Consider the following 26,472-nt stretch of genomic DNA (forward strand, 5'->3'; position numbering starts at 1 on the left):
TGGTTTTTCCTACTTAAATGCAGAACTTTACCTTTGTCCCCATTGAGCTTCATTTTATTCAGTTCAGCCCACTTCTCGAGGGGCCGCTTTCATCGAGGGAGGGGGGAGATCAGTGAGGCCGGAGAGCTCTAGGAACTGCAGGGCAGACCAGAGAGGCCCGTGAGAGAGTGCAGCCCAGCGCTTTTGAAGGGAGAGCAAAAGTCACCTGAGAACGGCACCAGCCCAGGTTTCAGGTCTCCCCAAGAGGAACCCAGCAGCTGGTGAAGGCACCTGCACAGCCCAGGGCAGCTAATAACCCCAGGGCATAACCCCTGCCCCCCCCCAAGCACACCCCATTGCAAATCAAGCACACCTAGGCAAATCAAAACTGAATCTAGCTGGAATCAGAAGATCCGAGAAGCACAGGAGACCAGGGTTTGTTTTCAAACACACATTTATAGAATTTGCTTTTTTCAGAAAGGAAGGAGACGATTCCACCCCTTTGAGAAAGAGAGAGGAGATCTATATACCTTCAAGTAACCCCAACCCTTGCCAGCTGCAGCACTGGAGGCCACACACCACTCGGAAGGCATGCAGAAACGGTGGCTGTTCTGGCCTCCCTCCTCTCTAGCCACAGCCTTCCCTCCAGGACCCCCATCCCCACTGGGCCACTCTTTTCTTCAACAGCACCCCCAAATCGCCTCTGGGTGGGGATCCCTCTCTGGGCAGGAACTCCAAAGCAGGTTTGGCTCACCTCCCCCCACCCCACCCCGCCCCAGTTTGGCACCATTTCTCTCCTCAGGCCTGGCCCCTGCCCTCCAAACATCCCTCAACCCCCTCTGGGTCCCAGCACAAGGAGGGAATCCGGAGGGTGAAGTGAAGCAGGCAGCAGGCGGACCACACGGGCCTCCCCAGGGCAGGACCTTGGGGCAGCAGGGCCAAGGAGGGGGCAGCGGGGCTGAGAGGAAAAAGGCAACAGCATGCCCTACCCCCAAGGGCCCAGAGTAAAGTCACAGCCCTCCTTCATACACACCTGTTCACTCTTGGATGTATGCCAGGGATTTTCTTCTGTCCCCATTCCAAAAAAACCCCAACAAGTTTGTAAGAGGCTGCCAGGTCCCCAGCTTGCCAGGCCAGGGACCACCCCACTCTGCAAGAGCTCCTGCTGTCTGAGGGGAGATGACACCCAAAAAGAATAGACTCCCTCCACACCAAAGTAGACCTTGGAGGAGCAGGAGGCCATCCTGCCCTCCCCCACCCCCAATGCAAAGGTCACATGGAGAGTCCCTCTGCTGGCCCTGCAGTTATGCCCCCCCCCCTTGAGATACCCTCTGTGGCACCCAAGTCCTTCCCTCAATGCAAGCCTGTACCCCACCCCCCATTTCTCCCCCACACTTTTGAACTCCACTAAGGCTGCTCAGGGGACCAGAATGAGCACTCTGATAACTGTGTTTGTAATCCAGACGTGGCAAAGGCCTCTCTTCAGCCCTGCCATGACAATAAATACTGAGGATGCTGCTTGGTCCACGGCAAGCTCTCCTGCCCCCGCTGGGCTCCTCGGCCCGAGTCCGGCCTCTGCCGTGTCCCGCAGGGATCGCTCCGCTCCGCTCCGGGCAACGCTGCTCTCAGGTTCGGGGCGAGTAGCAAGGGTTGCGTGGCAGCTCCGTGAAGGACTTAAGTTCATACGGGATCCCCGAATCAATCTCAATCGACTTGCGTGAGAACAACAGACGGATGTCGTCGTGCAGGTAAATCTTCCCAGACTTGGAGCTGTGGAACCTGCAAAGAGAGGCCGGGCTGTGAGGAGTTGCAGGCCGCCCACTCCGAGGGTAAGGGCCACTGAGCACCACACACAAAAACTTAGCCCTCCCTCCCCCCGGGACCCGTGCTCTGTGCCCAGAGGAAGGCGGAAACTGCCCAGAGGCTTGGGACAGTCTGCTGTGCCTCCAAAAGTGGCCACTGGCATCAACCTGTGCAGGCCATGAGAGTGAAGCACTGGCCCCTCCCTTCCTGCTGTCTCTCTCACGTCTGCCAACATCCACAGACTCAGTGTGGCTGTCCAACAGCTGTGGAGCCTCTACTGAAGAACCTCCAGAAAAGGGGAGCGCACCACTGCCTGAGGAAGCCCCCAACGGTCAGGAAATCCATCCATCCTCCTTGGATTTCATCTCAGGCCCTGGGTTCTGGACAGCTCTTGCGGGCGGGCGGGCAGGCGGATAGCCAATGCTGTTGTCATGGACCCCAGTTCCTGCCTGTTTAGTTTCGTTTCCTGAAGCCTGGCAAGGCCAACGGTTGTAAAAGGGTAAATCTGTCTTCAGGCTCCAAGACTCCCTCAGTTTCTCAGCGGGGCATCTTCTGCCTTTCGCTTTATCACTCCCTCCCCACGGCCTTGCATAGACAGCATGGACTCAACAGAAACATAGCCGTAGAGATTAAACTCTGGCCATCTGGCATCCTGTGAACCTAGGCCCCTTTGGTGCCCTTTGCTCTCCCGCCTAAATGCCTTTGTGCCCCTCCCTTATCGAGAGAACCCTGCGTTGTCCTTTGTTACTGGCAAGATCTTTGCTTAGGAGATCTTGGCTCGCTTTAGCTGCTCTGTGGACTTCTTCTTTGGATTTGCAACCAGCTGCTGGATCTCGGGTGTGTCTTTGTCACGGACTCCACTGGCTGGGCTCAGCTCGATGCCTGACAGCGGCACGCTCCCAAGGGGGTGGGGGTGGGGTCTTGCATTGGAAGGCAGGCAGCAGGCTCACCTCAGGTGCATCAGGTAGCAGAGCACCCGCCGGGGCAGTCCGCCAAGGGCTGGGCTGGCCCCGTGCTCCTCCCCAACGGGCACCAGGAAGATGCGATGGCGCAAGAAGGTGACGTGGCTGGCGGGCATGTCGTGGAAGTCGTAGGTCACGAGGAACATCTTCACCACGGTCTTGTTGGGGTTGAATAAGGTCTGCCGGGCAGGGAACGGGTCAAGCACCACCCAAGGACTCCGAGGGCAGCACAGCCAGGCGCCCCCCCCCCTCCCAGGACCCTGCTCAAGGCAGCCGTCGCCTTTCCCCTCGAGGAAGAGCCAGGTCCAAGCCCCCAGCAGCAGCAGCAGCAGCAGGGAGAGCACCAGGTGGAGCACGCAGACCCTCTCTTGCTTCCCTCCACCCCTGCCCCAACTTACCACTTGGATCGTGCCTGTTTTGGGGATGCTATAGCCCTTCTTTCCCAAGGCATCCAAATCAATGACTCCCTAGGGTAGAAACACAGAGAGGTGAAGAGCGCTGAGAACGGCAGCCACAGGACATAACTCCGGGTGGGGGTGGGGGTGGGGGAAGACCCCCCCCCGAAACACCCCCTTTGCCACTTGGGCCAGCTGCCATCCATGGTGTTCTCTGTCCCCTGCCCAGTCTGCCATGCCCTGATGACTGACCCTGCCCTCCTCCCCAGGCCAAGGCTCTGCAGGGCCTCCCCAGGGCTCAGCCCAGCTCCCTCCCAGCTCCCAGCCAAGGACGGGGTGCCACCCACCAGGAAGGGTGAGGGGGCGCTGTGCTCCAGGATGTCAAAATAGGTGACGGCCACCGGCAGAGTGACGTGCTGAGGGCAGTATGACCCACTTGCCCCGATCTCCGCCGTGAAGCCCTCGATCCGACCCGACGGTGGGAAGCGCCCCTTCAGCATGGACTCCTGGGGGGGGGGGAGAGCCAAAGGGAATTGTGTAGCTCCTGGCCCTCCAACAGAGGACAGTCCCATGGGACAGCAAACTGGCAGCTCTCCTCTGGAGCCCAGCTGACGAAGCCAGTCCAATCTGGGAAACCCCCCAGATGCTCCCATTTCGACTCAGCGGGCCCAAGGAAAGCTCCAAAGCTCTTGGCCAGTAGAGGAGAGGGGCCTAGGGGACAGGAGGAGAGCAGAGCTCACCCCACCTGGAGGAGGGAGGCAGTTGGCCAGCCAGTCCAAGATGCCCATTGGGACAGCCCGTCAGGGAAGGCGGCCTCCCAGCCCACCCCCAGGAACTCCCCAGGCAGGGAGCCCTGCAGTTACCTCAAAGTTCCCCAGAAGGGCCCGGCTGGTGGAGGTTGTGGCCCACGGCCCAGGGGGGGACCGGCTACCCGTGGGACTCCTGCGGAAGCCACTGCGGAGAGATCGCCTGTGGGGCGGCATCCGGCGGTCAGCCCCGATAACTGGCCCAAAGCTGCCAGGGCTCGCTTTGAGGCTGTGCTGCTGGCCCCCCCCCAACAGCTCTCCCGGGCCCCAGAGGGTCAACAGGGGCAGCAGAGAGGAGACTCACTGTGCAAGACGCAAGCCGGTCTTCAGGTGACGGCCCACGGCAGTGCTGTTGGTGGAGCCCTGCGCGTCGGGGGAGAGACATAGCAGGAGCCGGGGCATGAGGAAGGAGCCCAGAGAGCAAGACCCCTGCCGCCGCCACCGGGCACTCTCCCTGGCAGCATTCAACCCCCACCCCCATAGAGGAAGCCCCATGGACACGGCGGGGCCGCCAGCGGACCCACAGTCCTGCCTGGAAGAGGCTCCAGACAACTCTAGATCGGCCCAGCCAGGTAGGCCCGTCCAGAAAGCAGCCAAGAGGCAGGACACGGCAATACCCTGGTCGGAGGCCTTCTGAGGTGGGGGCCAGACGCTCCCTCCTTCCCTCCCTCCCCCCGTCCCTGCCTGGCTGGCTGGCTGAAGAGCCGCTGGGCCTTTCTAGAAAGCAGGGCAAGGGCTGCAACCTCCTTGGGCCCTCGAGGACGGGGAGCTCTCCCTCAGCACACCGAAGACCCAAGTCATCCAGGTCCATCTAACTCCACCAACTCTCAGCCTCCAGGCGTGCGCAGAGTGGCATCTTGTTGCCTCTGGTCACATGGTGCAAATGCTTGGCACCCCCCTAGGTCCCCAGCTTCATCCAGTGCAACAGGCCAGGGGGCACTTAGGGAGGGGACATGTGCCTGCAATCTGTGACAACGTTCTCCAGTGTGCCAGGAGGAAGGTTGTGAATTCCTCATCACCAGGAGGACTGGCCCAGAGAGCCACCCAGCCACAGAACAGGAGAAGAAAGGCCACAGAAACCCTCGGCAGACTCACACAAGCACCCTCCTAAAATTATGCCCCAAGAGCAGCTTTGGTTGCTGAGCCCCTCCGACCCCACAGCCCCGTCCAGAAGACTGCCCCGCTGGCCGCCCTGCAGCCCCTGTGCCGCACCCAGCACACCAAACACTCACCTTGGCTGCAGGGAGCAAGTGGTTCCAGAAGGGGGCGCCCTTGGCATCGGTGCTGCGGCAGGAGGCAGGGACCGCCGGGCTCCGCAGGGACCGCTTCTTCCGCGCCGGGGACAGGCCCTCATCCTCCGAGCCGGTGTCCGTTGTCCCCTCTGCCGAGGGCAGCAGCTTCCGCTTGGCCGGACAGCCCCCGGCACCGCCCCCTGCCAGCCAGGTGCTCGAGCAGGGCGTCTTCTCAGAGGATCCAGGCTCCCTGGGGTCAAAGCCCGGGGCCGCTGGAGGAGTGCCAGGTTCCGCCACGTGCCCACCAGCCACGGGGGGTTCGCCCAGCGTGGCGTGAGGCGCAAGCTTGTGCAAATCAGGGTCCGATAGGAGCTTGGGGCTGCCAGGCCTCTCCACCTGCTGGCCCCCATTCTCCTCCTGCCTCCTGGTGGGGCCAGAATTCACAGGGCGATCCCCTGGCAAGGCAGGGGCACAGTCCGTTGTGTGCAAAGTGCTGCAAGGTGTGTGCGGTGGGGGTGCCTGAGGGGCACCCCCTTTAGCTCTTGCCCAGCTGGCCTCCTTGGCAGCGCTGCGGCTGGGGCTTCCCTCCCGGCGGTGCTCGACCACCCGCAGGCCACTGTGGGAGAAGTGCTGAGCTGCACCCCCAAGGGACAGCTCGTCCACCACCAGGCCGTCCTCGATGGCATCGTCCCCCTCCCAGCAGCCTCGCTTGGCATCCCAGTCGCCCTCCGGCACCCTCCTCTGGGGCTCCGGACAGGCCCGCTTGATGGGCTGCCGGCCAGGGGCTCTCTGCTCCGGGGGGTGGGAGCAGCCGGCCAGCTGGGAGAAGATGGAGACCTGGTAGACCTTCTGGCAGGTCAGCTCTGGGGGGCTGTGGCCCATCAGGACCCCCTGGTGCCGACCCCAGGGGCGGGGGCCCTCCTCTTCTTCCTCCTCTTCCTCCTCCTCCTGGCTGGCATCTGCACTGCACTCCTGGGGGAGGCCAGCCTCGGCATTGATGTGCCGCATGAGGCGCGGCAGAGAGGGCAGGGGCTAAAGTGCCACGGGATTAGGAAGTCCAGATGAGCCCCCTGCTACGGAGCCCGCCGTGTGGCCGCATCTACGAGAGGACGAATGGGGCAGTCAAACCCTCTTACCCTCACAGACACACACATACACACACACAGAGTACAAACTCATGTCCCCCCTCCCCTGCCCAAGACTGGCCCCCTCCCTCCGGGCAGGGTCTGGACCGTCCAGCCTGGCTTATGAGGTAGCACCATTGCTGAGGGGCGGCTTTTGAACCTGACCCCTCCCTTTCCGCTAGCAGCTTGCAATGTGTCAGACCAAACCGCTCCACCCCCCAATTTGGCATCTTCCAGAGACACAAACGGGCCCAGGTAGAAAGTCTCATGCCGGGAGCCATCTGCTCCTGCATACCTACCCCTCTGCCCCCAATCCCCTCGGCCAGCGGTCCTGCCCTCCTCGCCCAGCAGCAGGTGACTTCTGGCGGAGCTCACTGGCCACACCAGCCACCTCGGCACTCCCCAGAAGCGGCGCGGCTGCCGGGGAATGGCTCCCACCATCCCGGGCTACGACTGGAGCTCTGCTTCCAGGTGGCCTCCTCCTCCTCCTCCTCCTCTTCTTCCTCCTCCAAGTCCTTGTTGGCTGGCAAGGCGGCTCAGTGGTGCTGGAGAGAGACAGACAGCAAAGACAAGCCCCTGTGAATGCAGGAGCAGGGCCTGGGCCGCCCACCGCCACGAGCCCTTCACTGCGAGGCCAGGCCCTCTGCCATGGAGGGCCTCTCCTCCTGTCTCTTCCGTCCCACCCCCAGGCTTCCATCTTGGACACACCTGGGCAGTCAGCCCATCGTTTCACCCCCATCAGCATAGCCTGCTCAGACCGGCAGCCGCTCTCCAGGAAGAATAAACCAATAAAATCTGTGAAGATCGATTCGGGTGGGCGGCCATGTTGGTCTGAAGCAGCAGAACCAAGTTGGAGTCCAGCAGGGGCACCTTGAAGACGGGCAAAGGGGCGTGCCCACAAAAGCTTGCAGCCTGAATAAAATGGGGTCGTCTTAAAGGTGCCCTGGCCAAAGCTGGGTCTACAGAAAGCTCAAGGCGGGGAGCTGGGTTTGCCTGTCTGGAGCAAGAGGAAAGAGCCAGGAGCACCCAGCAGACGCTCAGAACGTGGGGCCGGGGAGGGGCTCGCGGGAGTCGCTGCCAGGACTCAAGATCCTCCCTTGCCACAAATGGCGTGGGCCTGGAAGGAGCTCCGGGACTCTTGTGTTTTGGTTCTATAAAGAGTAACTTAGAGTAACCTGTATTAGTAGGATATTAATACTGAGTCTGAGGAGAAAGAGCAGGTAACAGATACGATAATAATAACACTACACCGGGAACAGGTTCCTTTTTTCCTCCCATGCTGACCCTGCCCAGGAAGACAGACATAGACACACACAGCAAGTCAGCCGTCCTTGCCTCTTCAGAGGTCTTGCAAGCCCAGCAATTCTGTGATGCTTGCATTAGCCAATTCCTGCTCCCTGTCGAAATGCTGAATTGCAATGCTAAGACTGTGGCCAAATTATTTCTGTCATCTCAGGCAGGAGGCATTTCTGCCGGGCTTGGGTTAAGCAAGAGAACGGTGCTCCTTTCCTCCCAGTGGAAGGAAAAGCTGGCTTTCTTCCCTAGCCCACCCAGCAGATCAGGCGGACGGACAGACAGACAGATGGGAGACAATATGCAAAGTACTCCCCCGAGACAGCTCTGTTGTGTCAAGCTGATATCACCTGATACGCAAGTGAGACTCTAAATTATTATTTCAATAGTCACAGCTTTCAAATCAAGCCATTCCTAACAGAATTTATGCCTCAAGAAACGCAAGGCGCGACCTATGCTTGCAGGGTCTGATATTCTGTGCCTGCAGCAGAGCAGCTGGACTTGAACCCAGGAGCAAATAAGAAACCAAAACAGCAGTTTCAGAGCAGAAGTCCAACTAGGGGAGCTCTTGAGAGTTCCTACCCCAGAAATCTGGCTGGGTCTCTAAGGTGATCCTGGCATTTAAAACCCAGAGAAATGAAGCCAGTGCAGAGGCTGCCCCCCCCTCCCCGCCAGAGAGAGCATCCACTGGGCCAGACCCAGGGCACCTGCTGGCCTGCCCCACCCCCATGGGTGGGTCTCGTGCCGCTGCTGCAGCCCCTCAGCCACTCCCACTCACCGGTTCCACAGCCCCTCTCACTCCAAGGGGCAGCAGAGAGGCTCTCCCCCCATGGCATGCCTGGGCAGGCAGAACGCCCACCAGCCTACAGTCCTGGCAGCACAGTCTGACCTCCGGCACCTGGACAAAGGGCTGAGAAGAGGGCAGGGCGTTAGCTGGGAGAGGAGCAGGGCCATGTCCGGAGAGCCCTCCTGGAGCCAGCCCCAACGCCCGTCTCCTCCCCAGGGGGCTCTGGGCTCCGCTCCCATTATCATAGAAACAATAAGAATACGAATTTCTATTTCCAGACCCCCCTCCATATACATTCCATAATATTAATTGACCCAGACATCTGTTGGAAGCCCAGCTCTGCTTAAAATAAAAAGTCTCTAAAATCATAGCATTTATTTCTTTATATTTGGATTTATTGACCGCTACTCTTAAGCCCAGCCAGCCTGTGGCGGTTGACATCAATAAAGCTCCATAAAAACAGCAACAACAATACCCTCCATGGGGGAATCAAAGGGCTGTTTCCCTGCCCCAACCCTGTCCACAGCCCATAACATCAGACCCCACTGGGCCCCAGTAGTCCACCATCGTCCTCAGGAGAGGTGCCCATGCCCAGCTGACCGAGGGCCATGCCTCTACAGGGCCCAGGCAAGGAGGGGCCGGATCTTCCTGGCCCAGCCTCAGCCAAAGGCCTGGTGGAAGAGCTCCGTCTTACAGGTCCTGTCCGGGTCCTCAGGGAGCTCATTCCACCAGGCTGGGGCCAAGACTGAAAACGCCCTGGCCGGGGACCTCCAGCAAACTCATCCTTGCAGAGTGGAGAGCATAAGGAGACAAGCAATCCTTCAGATATGCAGGGCCCAGCCCGCGGATGGCCTTAAAGGTAAGAATCAAAACCTTGAACCTGATCTGGAATGGAATTGACAACCAATGCAGCTGCCTCAGCATAGGCTGGACATGAGCCCCCAAGATGATCTAGCGCCTTGTACCACCTCCAATTTCTGGGTCAGAGTCAGGGGAAGGCCCGCGTAGAGCGAGTTACAGAAGCCTAAGCTGGAAGTGACCGTTGCATGGATCACTGTGGCCAAATCCTCCGGGGACAGGTAGGGCAGTAGTAACCTGGCCTGGCGCAGATGGAAAAAGGCAACCTGGGCTACCCTTGTGATCTGGGTCTCCTCAGACAGGGAGGCATCAAGATCACTCCCAAATTCCTGGCCACAGGTACAGCCGTAAGCTGCACCCCATCCAGGGAGGGGAGGTGTGCTTCCTGATTCTGCCCCTTCCTACCCAACCACAGGAACTCTGTCTTGAAGGGGTTGAGATTCAGGTAACTCTGCCTCAGCCATCCAGACACTGCTTCCAAACAGCTGGCAAATTATCATACAGTCATAAAGTCAGATGAGGCCTCCAAGGCCATCTAGTCCAACCCCCTGTGCAATGCGTGATGCAGCGGTAAAAAAGGCAAATGCCATTTTGGGTTGTATCAACAGGGGCATCACATCAAAATCACAAGATGTCATAGTCCCATTGTATACGACACTGGTCAGACCACACCTGGAGTACTGTGTGCAGTTCTGGAGGCCTCACTTCAAGAAGGACGTAGATAAAATTGAAAGGGTACAGAGGAGAGCGACGAGGATGATCTGGGGCCAAGGGACCAAGCCCTATGAAGATAGGTTGAGGGACTTGGGAATATTCAGCCTGGAGAAAAGGAGGTTGAGAGGGGACATGATAGCCCTCTTTAAGTATTTGAAAGGTTGTCACTTGGAGGAGGGCAGGATGCTGTTTCTGCTGGCTGCAGAGGAGAGGACACGCAGTAATGGGTTTAAACTTCAAGTACAACGATATAGGCTAGATATCAGGAAAAAAATGTTCACAGTCAGAGTAGTTCTGCCTAAGGAGGTGGTGAGCTCCCCCTTACTGGCAGTCTTCAAGCAAAGTTTGGATGCACACTTTTCTTGGATGCTTTAGGATGCTTAGGGCTGATCCTACGTTGAGCAGGGGGTTGGACTAGATGGCCTGTATGGCCCCTTCCAACTCTATGATTCTATGATTCTAATGCAAGAATTCACAACTACCTTCCCTCCCACAGTGACCCCAATTTCATGCCCAAGTGATCCCTCCACCAAAAATCTCCAGAATCCAGCCTGGCCTGGAGGGAATCCACCTCCCATCCAGCAGTGGTGATCAGCAGTGGCTTGGGTCTGGAAGGAAGGACCACAAGAGACGAACACTGGCACATCCCTTCCTGCCCACTCACCATCTGCCTAAGTTTACAAAATCAGCATATCAGTCTGATGACTACCTAGCTTCTGCTTAAAACTTCCAAAGGAGTACCCAGCACCCCCCAAGGAAGCCTGTTCCACTGAGGAACCATATGAACTGTCAGAAACTTCTACTGGATGTTTAGCTAAAAGTTCTTTTGAATTAATTTCAACCCACTGGTTCTGGTCTGATCCTCCAGGGCAACAGAATGCCAATTGCTGTCCGGATCCGATTCAAGGTTCTGGTTTTAACCTTTAAGGGCTTACGCGTGTTGGGACCCACATACCTGAGGGACCGCCTATCGCCCTATGTCCCCTGCAGGGCCTTACGCTCTGCGGGTGAAAATCTGCTAGTCGTTCCTGGCGCAGGGAAGCACGCCTGGCCTCGACCAGGGCCAGGGCCTTTTCGGTCCTGGCCCCGACCGGGTGGAACGAGCTCCTGGGAGAGCTGCGGGATCTTTCAACATTCCGCAGGGCCTCTAAAACGGAGCTCTTCCGCCACGTATAGGGTTGAGGCCAGGGTTGGCAAGATAGATCTACCGCCCCCCCCCCCAGGGTCTTGAAGCAAACATCGTCGGGACCTCCTTCTCCTCCCCGCTAGTAGTGGGGGGGGGGTGAGAGCTGGGGTTTTACTTATCTTTTTCTGCCATGTTGGGAGTGCTTTTATGTCTTTTAATGGGGTTTTAAGACACTGTGACCCACCACAAGCCGCAAGGGAGTGGCAGGAAATTAATTGAAATAAAATAAAATATTTTGCACAAAAAAGCTGGAGAAAACTACCCCTCCCCCCCACACACACACGCACAGAGCAGAACAAGTTGGGAGGGATCATCGCAGGAGGCCTGCCCTAGACGCAGGCGGCCATTCAGCTCCAGGCAAGAGGCCCCTCCTGGTGGCCACAGCCCCTGCCCCAGGGTCCTCATTCCACAGGGGAACTCCCACAGAGGCCTCCCTCCACCGCGCCCCCTCAGTGCAGCGGAATGTGCCAGGCCAAGGACCAGCTCAGGAGGCACAAGAAGCCAGGCGGCCTGCTTCAGCAACCCAAGCATGTCCGGGAGAGAGGGAAACAAGGAAGAATCAGGTTCCAGTCATGGGAACTCCAGCGTATGCCACTCAGGCAGGAGGAGATGGGGAAGGACTCACCCGAGACCCTGGAGAGCGGCAGCCTATCTGAGGAGGCTGTATTCGCCCTGATGGGGCAGGGGCCGGATTCAGTATGAGTTGGCCACCTGCACGTCCAAGGGAAACTGACCTGGAAAGGAAGAAGAGGCTCCTTAGGCAGCCAATCCCACTGCTCAACTAGACTCATAAGAGTCCTAGAGCGGGAAGGAACCACAAAGGCCATCTAGTCCCACCCCCTGCTCAGGGCAGGATCAGCCTCAAGCATCCAAGAGAAGGATCTGTCCAGCTGCTGCTTGAAGACGGCCAGTGAGGGGGAGCTCCCCACCTCCTTAGGCAGCCTATTCCACTGCTGTACTAGACTCACAGAATCCTAGAGTGGGAAGGGGTCACAAAGGCCATCTAGTCCCACCCCCTGCTCAGTGCAGGATCAGCCTGAAGCACCCAGGAGAAGGATCTGTCCGGCTACCTCTTGCAGACGGCCAGTTTAAAGAGTGCCATGCTGAAAGAAATAGCAAAGGGCATCCTTCGCTCCCACTCTGTGATGTTTCGCACCCACTTCCACCAGAGACAGCAGAGCGGCATGCTTCTGAGCTCCTGCAGAGTGCCAGATGTGAGACAATGCATGAAAGCCTCCATGAGAAAGGCCCAGACCCCCCGCCCCCCCTTCATAGGAAGTGTTCCCACAGGGGGAGAATAAGCAGCTCCTGGAGCCCCTACAATCACTCCCCACCCGCCAGTGGGAAAAGGCAGGGCCCTGATCAAGCTGCACAGGCTGTCCAGAACCCGCCCCACTGAAACAACATGGGCCCCTATCCCCCCCCCACAAGCCACAGCTGACACACTCCACACAAATCGGGCTGCCTAAGTGCTTGGCTGGTGGGAAGAGGGACCCTGGGGTGCTGGGATCCTTCGGAGGAGGAATTCCAGGCAGCCAGGCAGGCAGGCTGGGGAGACCCCCCCCCCCAACATCAATTCTCCCAGCATCAGTTCCCCTACCCTGCCAATGTCAACATCTCGGCCTAAATTTCGGACTACACCCCTCATCAGGAGTCTCCTTCCACACGCTCCCCCCACCTCTGCTGTGACCCACACCACTAGCCCAGTGGTAATGCCCAGCAGCCTGCAGAAACCTCCCGAGAGAAACTCAGCCACGACCCCCCCCCCCAGCGCTTCCAGCCAGTGGCCGGGCCAGACGGCCTTTGTCCCTGGCAGGATGCGACCCTGGACCGCCATGCCCTCCGGCCCCCACCTCCCTCCAGGGACATCCAGCACAAACAGGAGGGAGGGAAGGAAGGAGCGAGCCGGCTTCACCGGAGGAGGTGCACGGCTGCAGGGGCCCCGCTCCGCCACTCGCCCGCTGGGCCGCGCAGCCGAAGGCAGCCCGCCGTCCTCCTCCTCCTCCTCCTCCTCCTCCTCTTCTTCTGCAGGCAGGTTCCTGCTCAGCCGCTGCACCAGACTCAAGAAGGCTGCGAGGCTTCTGTCAGAAGACAAAGAGGCAGCCGCAGCGGTGGCGGCAGCAGCAGCAGCAGCAGCACTGGCGGCGGCGGCAGAACTGGGGGGTGGGGGGCCCTCGCCCTGCCTCCATGCAGCAGCAAGCCAGGAAGAGGAAGAGGAGGAGGAGCCAGTCTGGCTGCTCACCTCCACGGGCCAAGCCAGGCTGCCCAGGTGCTCTGTGGAGGCAGCCAGCCGGTCCCACAGCAAGCCATGCCCAGGCCCAGGCCCAGGCCCAGGCCCACGGCTGCCACTCCCCACCAGAGATGGCCCCTTGCCCTTCCTGGCAAGGTGAGCCAGACTCACACCAGCCCAGCCCACCACCCGCCTGGGCCTGCCCTTTATGTGCGAGGAACAAGCCCCGTGGCGGAAGAAGGACACAGAGGCCCAAGCCAGGCTTCTACGTGGGCAAGGGAGGCGCACTGCGGCCCACTCCCACCGGCAAGGGAAGCCCATTGCTGGCGCCAGGCGCTGGGTCCCGCTCGCCTCTCTCAAATGGAAAGAGGGCTCCAGCACCATGCATAGGGGTCACGAGGGGCCCCAGAGCAGGAAGTGGCAGGACGGGGGGAGGGAGCGGAGAGCACTGCTTGGGGACAGCAATAATTATTATTTATTTTATTTTTGTATGCCGCCCAAATGTAAAAGAATCTAGTCATATATTATTATTATTTAGAATAAAATATTAAGCATATCCATTATTAAAACCATTTAAAAGCAGCCTCTTGTATTGCCATGTATACCCTTAGAGAGAAGGGGGACTGAAGGAAACGTAGCACCAGCCAGGGCTCTGGGGACACTCCCAGGCATGAAGGGCAGCCGGGGGTTGGGGGGGGGCAGCACAGAAGGCCTGCAGACAGCATAGAGGAGCAGGGCTGGGCAGGGGCCATGGGGCCAGGCTGGGGGCAGCCCAGGCAGAGAGAGTCCAGCCTCCAGGGGGGTCTCTCCTGGAATCCAGATCAGCTCCCCTGGAGAAAAGGGCTACTTTGGAGGGCAGATATACTGGCATTGGGCCCCAACCCACGCTCTGGAGGGTCCTGAATGCAAAGGTGGAGACGTTTATTCATGGATTACATTTGTATCCCGCCCTCCCCTGAGGCTCAGGGCAGTTCCCATGGAAAGTAAACAATACATTGAACTTGCATCTACATCAGGAAAAATATAATACGGTACAACAGCAGTAAGAACAAGAACAAGAGCAGATAAGAGTTTACCAGGAGAATGATCAAGAGGTCCATGGTTCGGTCCAGGTCCATGGGTTCCTCAGAGGGGGGTTCAGGGGCCCAGCAGGGATGCAGATTCCGGTCAGCCCCAGCCAAATGCCTGGCGGAAGAGCTCCCTTTTGCAGGCCCTGCACAACTGTTTCAGCTCCGTCGGGGCCCTTATCTCCTCCAGGAGCTCATTGCACTAGGTGGGGGCCAGGACAGAGAAGGCTCCGGCCCTGGTTGAGCCCAGATGGACCTTCTTTAGGAGCAGGGACCATCAGCCGGTTGGCAATGGCAGAGCATAGAGCTCTTTGAGGGGCATGGGCAGAAAGGTGGCCCCTCAGGTACACTGAGCCCTGACCACAGATGGCCTTGAAGCGAATTACCAAAACCTTTAGCTTGATATGGAATTCCACTGGGAGCCATTGCAGCTGATGGAATTATCAAAAAAAAAAAAAAAAAGCAATTAGAAAGAGCAAAGCCCCTGTTCCCAGAGGAGGAAGCAGGTGAGCGGAAGGGAAAAGAACCAAATTTCGGTGCCAAGCACTTCCGGGGCCCTGAATCCACGGCCCTCTTCCAAGCGGCACAACCGAGACGAGGCAGACGCACCCCCCCCCCCCCTGGCACTCTGGAGCTGCAAGGCAGGGTCCTCCAAGGGAAGGGAAGCTCACCAAATCCCCCAGCCCCGGGCTCCTGGCTCTGGACCAAGCCCCCGTGGGTTCTCCCCCATCCCGGAATTCAACTTCTGCCAGAGGTAGAGGGAACTTGCACATCCTCCGGGTACGGCTGCCTCAGGGGGCCACATGGTCCTCCCCCTCCCTGGCCAGGGGATCCAAGAGAACCCTGTGGCTCTGCAGAAACCCGGGAGCAGTTCTCTGCAGGCACCACCTCTGGAGACCCCTCGGGAGGCAGGGCCCATCCAGTGTCGGCAGGCAATCCAAGCAGAAACGGCAGTCCAGGGGACACCAAGCACCACGGGCCCCCGAGACACCTCCTTGCCCACTCCCTGGGAAGGGCAGCGGCAGCCCCTGAGTCATGAGCCCCCCTGCCGCTGCGCAGCTCGCAAACTCAGCTCAGGCCTCTTGCAAGACGAAGCCCCCAGGATTCGGTGGAGGGGGGGGTCTGAAGTGACCTTCTGGCAGCTGCGTCCAATGATACCCCCACCTCCTTCCTTCCCAGAGAATGCAAACCTACAAAGGCAGGCGGGGGGGGGGGGTGCCTTGGCCAGTCCATTGCTCCAAACTCACCGGAGGCTGGGTCCCTTTTTGCCCTTCACCTCTGGGTTGGCCCCCATTCAGCCAATGGTCACCATGACGCCCCCACCCCCCTCACACCTCCCCTGCTGCTCAGGCAGCCAATGGGAGCCCAGTATGTAAATCAGCCCGGAGAGCCAAGCAACCAGATAAGGGGGGATGGGGGAAGGGGGGGGCTGCAGACAGGAGCCCCTCCCCAGCAGGGTCAGCTGGGGCAGAACGAACAGGGGGCCCTCCCACCCTCCCTGGGGGGCAGCCAGATGAGAGATGCATGGCCCAGGGGTCTCTGGCTATGGGGGCTCCAGGGCACCCACCCACCCCAGCCAAAGGAAAGGGCCCAGCCGCTTGGGCCAGTCCAGGATCCCCCCTCCCCAGCGGGGCCAGGCCCCACTTCCTCCCCTTCCAGCCACCTCCACTATGCTGGCCCTGCACGCCTGACCCCTGACCCCCCCACCTCTGGAATCACAGAATCAGAGTTGGAAGGGGCCATACAGGCCATCTAGTCCAACCCCCTGCTCAACGCAGGATCAGCCCTAAGCATCCTAAAGCATCCAAGAAAAGTGTGTATCCAACCTTTGCTTGAAGACTGCCAGTGAGGGGGCGCTCACCACCTCCTTAGGCAGCCTATTCCACTGCTGAACTACTCTGACTGTGAAAAACCTTTTCCTGATATCTAGCCTATATCGTTGTACTTGCAGTTTCCTTGTAGGAACTCTCCACCAGACTGACCCTCCCGACCCCAGGCCACACAGTGTGGAGCAGGCGCCAGATCCAGCACCCATGGCCCCTCCCAGGCCCCAAGGAGCCAGGGGTTGGCTTCACAGCTGTTGGGTGCTCCCCCCTTCTCTCCCCTACTTCTCCCAGCCCCCTTTCATGTCCGTTTTTGAGATGGCCACACTCAAGGGGGGTAGGCTCCCATCAGCCTGCCCGGGGGCGTGGCCCTCCCTGCCAGTGGACGTTCAGCCCCTGCGTGTAGGACGAAGCCGACAGCCGCCCTGGCAGGTTGGGCGGGCCCTCTGCTGACCTCCCGCCGGAGCCTCCATCTCTGCGGCTCCGAATCACCCCCCCCCCGCCCTCCCTTTTGGCGGGTTCCCTTCCCGAGACCAGAGGCGATCTGCGGGGGCTTGGAGGGCCGCCCTCCCCCGCTCCCCCTCGGGCGCCAGGCCCCGGCCCCAGCCCCCCCCCCCCCCCGCACAGGCCGGCTCGGCCCAGAACGCAGTCCGCGCTGCCCTGGCCACCTCCCGCCCGGGAGCACCCCTCCGGCCGAGTCGCTCCCACCGCGGGGGCGGGGCCAGGGATGCTCCCCGCGAGAAAGGGAGAGGGAGGGAGGGAGGGGCTGCGGGTCTCCCGCCGGAGCGCCCCGAGCAGCGCAGGAGAGACCCCAGCCGGACCGGAACTACACCTCCCGGCAGCCCCCGCGGCGGCACAGGGCCCGGAGAGGGCGGGGCCAGGGCGCGTCCCCGGCTGACCCCGCCGAGGACGGCCACGCCGCCGCCCGCGGGCGCCCCACCCCCACTCGGGCTGGCCTACCTGGCAGGGCGCTTGGGGGGGGGACGAGAAGGGTGCTGGGATGGGGGGGCTACATGACGTGGGGGCGACGGAAGGCAGCTCCAGACAGCCCCCCGCCCCGCCCCGCCCCAAGGGCAGCCCTGCGGACCCGCCCTCCAGCCCTTCCCTGCGCGCGTCTCCGGCGAGCAAAGCAGCGCAGCGCAGCGCAAGGGGTGCAGATGCCGGCTGCGAGAGACGAACCGGGCGGCTGCTGGGCTCCGCTTTCTCGCGGCCCCAGGAAATCCGGACGCAGCCTGGCCGGCACCCAAGGCAATGGCTCCTCATGCCCATCGCCTTCCTCGGTCATTGTTAGCAAATCAATACAATGAAAAACGCATACCCGGCTTCTGTCTCGGGAAGGAGACCTTGCAGCAGTCTCCGCCCCTCCACTTCGTCCTCACCACCCACCACCCGGGGAAGGGGTCTGGACCCCTGGAGAGGGAAGGGGCCACCCAGGCCATCTAGTCCCCCCCCCCCCCCCGCTCAGGGCAGGATCAGCCCGGTTGGCACACGCCCATGCAGGCCAGTCTGACAGGCTGGTCCATGCCACATGCCGTAGGCCACAACACCTCACCACCAGCCAAGCCAAGCCACACCACACCACACCACAAATGCCCAAACAGGACGAGAAGTTCAGTTCAAAGCAGCTAGCAAGCTCAGCACCTGAGCAGGGGAACTGAGGCAACTGAGCTACGTCAGCATTTCTCAAATCAAGAACTGTGGAACGGGGGGGGGGGGGGGTAGGAGCAACTTTCCACAGGGTGTTAGCTAACTGCTATGAACCATGTTGGAGTCCCGTGTTCAGTTTTGGGCACCCCAGTTGAAGAGGGATGTTGACAAACTAGAACATGTTCAGAGGGGGGCAACAAAGATGGAGAGGGGTTTGGAGACCAAGACGTAAGACATTGGGGGAGCTTGGTCTGTTTAGCCTAGAGAGGAGACGAGGGGATCTGATAATCATCTTCAAGTATTTAAAAGGCTGCCATGTAGAGGATCGAGCAGAGTTGTTCTCTCTTGCAATGGAGGAATGGCCCGGAATTAATTCAAAAGAACTTCCATCTAAACATCCAGAAGAAGTTCCTGACAGTCAGCGCGGTTTCTCAGTGGAACAGGCTTCCTCGGGAGGTGGTGGGTTCTCCATCTTTGGAGATTGTTAAACAGAGGCTGGGTAGCCATCTGTCGGAGAGGCTGATTCTGTGAAGGCTCAAGGTGGTGGCAGGTGACACTGGATGAGCGATAGGGTTGTGAGTGTCCTGCATAGTGCAGGGGGTTGGACTAGATGACCCATGAGATCCCCTCCAACGCTATTATCCTATGTTTATTATATGATTCTATGTTGGCTAAATGGGACTTCCACATTCAGAAGCAGCATATCTTTGAACTACAACAAGCAGAAGCATTGGGGCCCCATGCCCAATGAGTGGGCTTTCCAAGGGCATCTGATTTGGCCTCTGTGGGCAATACGAGGTTGCAGAGACTGGCCTAGGCACCCGTCTCTCCTTCTGCCTCCACAGGGCTTAGCTGACGTTTCTGCTGTAGTAAACAACGACAAACTGCGCAACCCAAGCAAAGAAACAGGAAGGAAAAAGCTCACAACGGAGCCGGTGCAAGACCACGACAACGAAGGGCAGAAAGAGGAGGCCGAAACAAGTAAGCCCCATCGCCACCAGTGTCCCAAAGATGGGAAGTGCTTCTCCAAACCCTGAGAGGTGGGGCTGATCCTGGACTGAGCAGGGGGTTGGACTAGATGCCCCCTCCCGACTACTCTAGGATTCCAGAGTTTGGTGACTCAGCTGTCTCTGCTTTTGGGTCCTTCAGAGAGCAACTTGTGTCACCCCCCCCCCCGACCTTCCTGGCCCTGTAGCCAGAAAACCATCAGCCAGCCACGGGGCAAAAGGGTGAAGGCAAAGAATGTGCAGTAATTCCTGCTCACCCCACCAGCGTATTCCATGTTTGGTTGCATGGCACAATGAGCACAAGAAACTGTGAACAATTGCGAGCACACCAGGAACCCTGATCTATGCTCCCACCCCACTCGGAAGGGTACATAAAGTGCTCAGCCCCCCATCCCACAGGGGTAGTCAAACTGCAGCCCTCCAGATGTCCATGGACTACAATTCCCAGAAGCCCCTACCAGCGAATGCTGGCAGGGGGCTCATGGGAATTGTAGTCCATGGACATCTGGAGGGCCGCAGTTTGACTACCCCTGCTCTAAGAGGACTGGTCTTATTCCACAGCCTACATTCTCCCTGCAGAAGGCCCCAAATTCAGTCCCTGGCACCACACTGCAGCCCAGTTGGGAAAGGAACCTGGCAGACCCAAGCAGACGGTGCTGGCAAAGAAGGCAGCTGTAAGGCAGCCCCCCCCCCAATACATCTCTAGACACAACCCCAGGGCCTTTCACTCAGCCATGAAACTCCCCAGGCAGCCTAGAGCCAGCCAGCTGGAGGAGCTGTGCAACTGCTGGGGGGTAATTCCTGGCAGTTGCCCCCCCTCAATCACCACGGCATTAGCGAGGGGCAGAGAAGCTCCTTTGCTCTCCGGGCAAGGGGCTCTCCTTTTCTGGGCAGGGTCCTGACTGGCCCCCCGTGCTGAGAGCACCCAATCCTGTGTTCCCACCCTGAAGCCTCTCCAGTCCTAGGGGCCAGGCTCCTGACCCAAGCAGGAGGAGAAGAGTTGGTTTTCATTCCCCACTTTGCAAAGCAGCTCACAATCGCCTTCCCTTCCTCTCTCCACCGCAGGCACCAGGCCAGGTAGGTGGGGCTGGGAGTGCTCTGACAGGACTGCTCTGTGAGAACAGCTCTCTCAGGACTGTGAATGGCTCAAGGTCACCCAGCTGGCTGCATGTGGAAGAGAAGCGGGGAAACAGACCCAGCTTGCCAGATTAAAATCCATTGTTCTTAACCACGCTGGAAAACTAGAAGTTACATTCCAGATCCAAAGGAAATCCCAACCAGGCCCAATCACAGAATTTGGAGGGATCTCCAAAGTCATCTAGTCCAGCCACCTGCAGGATGCAGGAAATTCATAACTGCTCGGTGCTCGGCTCCACAGCAGAAAAGATCAGATGTTGCACAGCACCCTGAGAGTCTAGAGCAGGGGTAGTCAAACTGCGGCCCTCCAGATGTCCATGGATTACAATTCCCAGCAAACGCTGGCAGGGGCTCCTGGGAATTGTATCATGGAATGGACATCTGGAGGGCCGCAGTTTGACTACCCCTGGTCTAGAGTGCCAGCGTGTTTCTAAGCAGGTTTCCAAGCTCTTCATCCTACCAATACGCCGGCTTCCTGATGCCACACTGTGCATGTGTGCAACACTCAAAGGGGAACTGTGATGACAGGAAGGCTGTGGACAGCGGTAGCCGGTGTTCACCTCCTGGGATTTATAATGGCCGACAAAGGTACACCAGGTCATTCAACCTAGAAATGCAGCCGTGGAGAACCCCCAAGAGTCATTTAGTCCAACCTCCTGCAGTACGCAGGCTATTCCCAGTCACCTTCCCGCCACTCTCCCAGGGAGCCCAGGGGAAGGATCCCTGGGACCATCTGATGGGGAAGAAGGTTCCTTCCTGGCCCCAAACGGGGCCACCAGCATTAGTCTGGCCACATACATGAGGCGGGCCACGTGAGCCAAGCACCGACTCCTCCCTTCCCACCCCACGTTCACAGACGCCCTGCAGCCTCTGCTGAAAGGCCTCCATCCAGCGCCTCCTCTGCTGAGGAACAGGGCTGGGCTTCTCAGGGCGGCTCAAAGGGAGCCAAGCCCCCAAGGCCTGCAGCCACAGTCCATTCCACGCTCTTATGCTAAATAAGGACACGGGGGAAGAAGAACCCAAATGTTCGGCATTCCATGCATGACTGACACGGGATCCCTCGACAGCCGCCGTCCTCCGCCCCCCCCCCCCCCCGCTCCAGGGCCCCCAGCCAGGCACAGCGTCTGTCCGGAGAAGCACCTCGGCTCCAGCACGCTACTTCTCACCTCAACGGGCCTCAGGCCTCCCAGCTGCCCTCTGGCCACAGCTCTCCTTTGCCGCGGTGGAAACAAAGGCTAGCGCTGCCTTTGGCTCCTCTTCCGGCTCCCCCCTCCCCCACAGCGCCCCAATTCCCGTCTCTCGTGTCTTGCCCCGTCTCCTCTCCTTACAGAGCCCACCGTGGCTCAGCATACCAAAGGGGACGCTGGCCTAAATCCTGGCCCCCTCCAGAGACTGGCGGACACACTTGGTGCCACGTCAGAAATCGGCACATCTTGTAGGGCACATCTGAACCGACAGCCAGGCCTCAGGCTGCGTGAACCACGTTCCTTGGGGGCCAGCAACACCCCCCCTCAGGACCACTGCCCTCTTGCCCAACAGGGGGCCTGCAAAAGGGAGCTCCTCTGCCAGGCCTTTGGTTGAGGTCGGTCTGAACCACCGCTTCCCACTGCCCCCCCCAGCCTCCCTCCATTGACAGTCATTACAACCCCCCCCCCAACCCACTGGGCCTCTGGATGCCTGGACTGATGTTCTCCAGTATCCTACCCTTCCACAATGCTGTTTACTGTTATCACAACATTACAAACAGAGTTATTTGCATCATCCCTGTTTCGTGTATATAAATTAAATAAATAAATACATGCTGGAGGCTGATCCTGCACTGAGCAGGGGGTGGGTCGAGATAGCCTGGATGACCCCATGCTATGAGCCTAAGGCCCCTGGGCCACCCAAAGAGCAACCCCTTGGACAGGGGCCTGCCCAGCTCCCCTCTAGCCTCATGATCCCCCCTGCTCCTTTGTGGCTCTGGAGAGTCAGAGCTCAGGGGCTGGGCCAGGGAGGAGGCAGCAAAGGACACCTTCACCATCCCAGGCCGCTCCTCCTCCCTTCCCTCTGAGCCCGCCTGGCCCGGCCGGCCGGCAGAAGCAGCTGTCAGGAGTTGCCATAGTGACCCCCCCCCCAATTACATGCTTCAGTGGCTCCCTTCCTCACTCCTTTGTTTCACTCCTCTGGCCGGATGCTTTGTCCGCCAGCCCTGGGAATGCATTCCTCCAGAAGAGCCCCTTGGCTCAGCCCAGCAGGCAGCAATTGGTGGCTCTCGGGCAGGGGGCAGACCACCCCCCTCCTGCCAGCCAGCACTGCCTCCCACTCCCAAACTGGGTGGTGACCTTCCATGCTGACCCCCTCGCTCTCGGGGTGGAGACGGGAAGGGCAGTGGCCGTTCCGGGAGGCAGCAGAGACTTTCTTACCCAGCCTCCCCTCCCCCCCCCCCCAGCCAACCCACACTTGGGCCCTTAACAGCCGGTCCAGGGTCAGAAACCATTGGGGCAAACCCTCCACTTGCTGTCCTTCTGCCTCTCCCTTGGAGCCAGCCCGGCACCAAGGAGGCCCTGCACAGAACCCCCCAGGGAAGCCTGGAGTGGAGCTGGGGGGAGGTTGTCTGTTCACCCAGCAAAGCAAGCCCTGGCCCAGGCGGGACATGAGGCCATTCTCAGGTGGGAGGACTTGCTGGGACAAGGCCCGAGAACAGGTGGGAGCCCACAAACCCCTGCAGGGGGGCCAGAACGCGTCTTCTCCAGGCTGCAGTGGGTGTAGGAAGCGGGGCTGGAGGGCAGCTCCCAAGACCAGCCCCCGATCCACGTCTAGCCCATCTCTAGGAGGGAACCCAAATACGTGCTGCCAGGAGGTCACGGTCATGCTTGAGCCCCCTGGAGGGAGCCGATAAGAGCCGGCACCCTGGCCACCCATAGGATGCCGCAGCTCCAGTCGCAGCTGCCTCTGAAGCATGCAGGGGGCACCAGTCCTTGGCCCCAGTGCGCTGCCAGTTTTGGCCATCAAGTCCCAGCCGATTGGCGGCGACCTCTCAAGGCAAGAGATGCTCAGAGGCGGCCTCTGCCTAGCAACCCTCCCACCCAACCACCAATCAGGACTCATCCTGCCCAGCTTGGGAGTTCTGCTGAGGCGGGGCCAACCCGAGCTATCCAGGTCAGGAAACCTTTGGCTGCCTCCCCAATCCCTCTGGAGCCCCTCTGAAGCCATTTCCTGGGCAGAAGAGAATGTGGAGCTACCCACTGGAGAGGCCAGAGTTGCCAGCCCCCAGCAACCCCCCCCCCCACTGCACAGGCACAAGGGGGGCTGCCAGGCCGAGCCTTTCAGGGGAATCTGCAGGCCCAAAGAAAGCAAAGGCTGGCAAGAACAAGCCACAAACAGAACAGGACCCTCCGGAACACAAAGAAGCCACTCAGTTCTGATCAAGGGACCAGCCGTGCCAAAGGAGGTTCTCTGGCGGGAAGTCCAAGAGCAGCTGGGGGGGGGGGCAGGCACTGCAACCTTCAGAGCACCCCAGGCTGGGTCCAGGATGGCCTTGAAACTCCTGCCCAGAAGCTGCTGCCCAACCAAGCCCAGAGGGGACATCAGGCGCCTGGCCTAGTCCTCCACGCCCTCCTTCATGTGCCGGGCACACTCCCAAGAATATCTGGGGCAGCACAAGGATGGAAAGAAGCTAATTTGCCTTCATCAGCTTCCCACCGATGGCAGAGGGACTCCACATGACCGCCCCTCTCGCCTGGCACAAGAGCACTGGCCTCACTCACCCCACCGAGAGGCCGGCAGAGCTGGCAGGAACTATTTTTAGACCGCCCCCTTTGGCTAAGAATACCCTGCAGATGAGGCAGCCTGAGCAGCCATCCCCCTTCAGGCCTGCCCCATTCCACCACAACTGGGGCACCAGGAATGACTGTGGCCGTGCCCAGAGCCTGGCCATCGCAGCAGCACCAGCTGCCCACTTGCCCTGGAAGCAGGGACAGCCTCTGCGCTGGACCCATCCTGAGCGTGGCCACAGCCCCTTGGCCACCCTGCAAGGAGAGTGGTGTGCCCCATACCTCCGCCATACCCCCAGAAGGCATCACTTCCCCCAGAAGCCTCACAGGGACAGGGCACAAAGGGGAGGATTAAACTGTCCCAGCTGGAACAGGGCCCACATTCCAAAGCTCGGGAGATGGAGGGACCTGCCCCAATGGCCTGCAATGGGGTCACATCTTGCCTCCAGCTGGTCCTGAAGGTTACTGACCTGGGCAAGTCCAGCTAGCCTGATCTCGTCAGATCTCGGAAGCTAAGCAGGGATGGCTCTGGTTAGAACTTGGACGGGAGGCACCCCAAGACCGTCCTGGCCATGAAACAGAGGCAGACAGTGACAAACACGGGGTCTCCTGACGTTGCCTGCAACTTGACGACCCTTCCCAGACACACACAGCCCCCACGGCCTGCTCCATCTCTCCTGCTCCGAAACCACCTCAAATGGAAGTGTCCTTCATTTCTTTAGCAGGTGCAAACATGGAGTCAAGCCATTTCTGCAGAAATCCCAGGCTGTCCAGCAGTTCTGGTTAGGCAAGCAAAGAGTGAACCTTCCCGGTCCAGGGATCGCAAAATAACAGAGCTGGTTTTTACTAACTGTTGACAATCCAAACGGTACCAGGCCAAGATGTCTGAATTCTCCACTGCTCCTTTCGGGACTGGTGCTATAGTTCAGGGCCCTGCGCTGGTCATTGTGCCAGTTATGTAAACCTGAACTGTTCTAGAAAGGTAATAGGCCCACACTGGAACAGAATAGTCCAGGAAGTTGCTTTGTAAAGGGAAAGGGACTATCCCACTGTGCGGGATGCATTATCAGCTTGTTGCACGTGTCACACTCTTGTTGTTCCCTTGTTTTCTACAAAGCAAAGCCATTTTTCTTCATTCTATTTACATTCTACATCATGCCAAATATGCTACACTTATTATTCAGATTTCAGTCCGAGTACATTATGGATCGTATCAACCAACCCACAGCTTATTAGCTACCTTTTAAGGGGGACCACTGTCGATTTACATGCCCTGCTCAGCATGGAGTCTCAGGGAGCAAGACAGTCGATAAATATAAATACAGGAAATAAAATAAGAGATCTAGAAATGGAGGTGAACAGTGTAACAGCCAGGTCTGTAGATGATACTAGAATCTTGTTCAGGATGCTGACACCAAGGGTGATTGTGAAGCATTCCAGAAAGATCTCTCTAAATGGGCCGACTGGGCAACAACGGGGCAGACGAAGGGCAAGGTGATGCACAGCAGGACAAAATCCTGATTTTACACACATGTTGGTAGGGTCTGAGCTGGCAGAGAGGGAAAGGGACCTTGGGGTTGTGGTGGAAAGCTCAATGAAACGCTGATTCAGATTGCATCGGCTGTGTGAGAGGAAAAACTCCACACTAAGAGTCATTAGGAGGGGAACTAAAAATAATAGAGCTACATTGTGATGGCTTTGTATAGCTCTATGATGCAGCCTCATCTGGGATACTGTGTACAGTCCTGGTTGCTATATCTCACAAAGGACATTGGGGGCTGGGAAAAGTACAGAACAGAGCAACTAAGATGACTGTGGGATTACATCACCTTTCTTGCTTAGAAAAGCTGAAGATTTGGAGGCACTTCAGTTTAGGAAACAAGTTAATGAAATTAGGCATAAGTTAGAGAATTCACTACCAGGGTGGAAGGTAATTCGTAGGATGAAAGAAGACTTTAAAGGAGCACAAACAGATTCATGGAGGAAGGAAGGCCTTGCGCAGTGTACCAGCCATCCTGAGTAAATGGAACCTCCATGGCCAGAGGCAGTAAGCCTCTGCATCCCAGGCATTCCCCTCCATGCTCTCCGGAGCCCCCGGATTCAGATGCGGGGCCCGGGGAACCGTCCGGGCGGCTCGAGTTGTTCTGACCAGCCTATTCCGGTGGCCTCCAGCCCAGTGGGAGCTTGCTAAGAAGAAGGTGCCTGCAAGCAGGCTGCAGCGGAGGCCCCGAGCACGCCCCCCAAGGGCGCAGGCAGGCAGGCAGGCGGTGGAGCGAGGCGTCCCTCGGAGGCCGGGGAGGAGGAAGGGCCCGGCCCCGGGATCCTAGGAGGCTCCTGCGGCGGCGGCAGCAGCAGCAGAATCCGCCCCCGGACCCTGCCAATGAGGCCCCCGCCCCCCCCCCGGGCTCCAAGGGCGAAAAGGGTCCTGAGGTCTCTCTGCCGCCCCCCCCCATTGTGTTCCCCTCCCGGGGGGGGGGGAGGGCGAGTCCGGGCGGGGCGGGGGGCTTACCCGTAGAGCTCCGCGGCGGAGAGGGGCCCGGACGGACCCTCGGGCACGAGCGAGCGTGCGCGCTCCCGGCGAGGACGGCCGCTTGCCCTGCCCCGTCCCGTCCTGCTCAGGCTCGGCCTCGCTCTCGGCCGCCGGCTTCCGGGTTGCGGCAGCGGGGC

General features: G+C 59.3%; 1 protein-coding gene across 5 annotated transcripts; it reads right to left on the reverse strand.

The window, feature by feature from the left end:
- Positions 1–415: 415 nt before the first annotated feature.
- ATOSB (atos homolog B) lies at positions 416–26,472 on the reverse strand. 5 transcript variants are annotated; one of them, XM_077346615.1, is made up of 11 exons: positions 26,315–26,449; positions 11,765–11,873; positions 8,373–8,504; positions 6,601–6,846; positions 5,178–6,276; positions 4,250–4,308; positions 4,003–4,108; positions 3,487–3,645; positions 3,143–3,211; positions 2,733–2,923; positions 416–1,758 (listed from the first exon to the last, which is right to left on the reverse strand). In XM_077346615.1, the coding sequence occupies exons 5-11, from the start codon at positions 6,183–6,185 to the stop codon at positions 1,605–1,607; spliced, it is 1,746 nt and encodes a 581-aa protein (XP_077202730.1). In that variant the 5' UTR covers positions 6,186–6,276; positions 6,601–6,846; positions 8,373–8,504; positions 11,765–11,873; positions 26,315–26,449; the 3' UTR covers positions 416–1,604. The 5 variants fall into 5 exon arrangements, with proteins under 5 accessions (XP_077202730.1, XP_077202729.1, XP_077202731.1 ...); XM_077346614.1 differs by lacking the exon at positions 11,765–11,873 and having other exon boundaries at positions 26,315–26,472; XM_077346616.1 differs by lacking the exons at positions 11,765–11,873; positions 26,315–26,449 and adding an exon at positions 14,446–14,878.

The sequence above is a fragment of the Paroedura picta genome, chromosome 7 (assembly GCF_049243985.1).
Source record: "Paroedura picta isolate Pp20150507F chromosome 7, Ppicta_v3.0, whole genome shotgun sequence".
Classification (NCBI taxonomy): Eukaryota; Metazoa; Chordata; class Lepidosauria; order Squamata; family Gekkonidae; genus Paroedura; species Paroedura picta.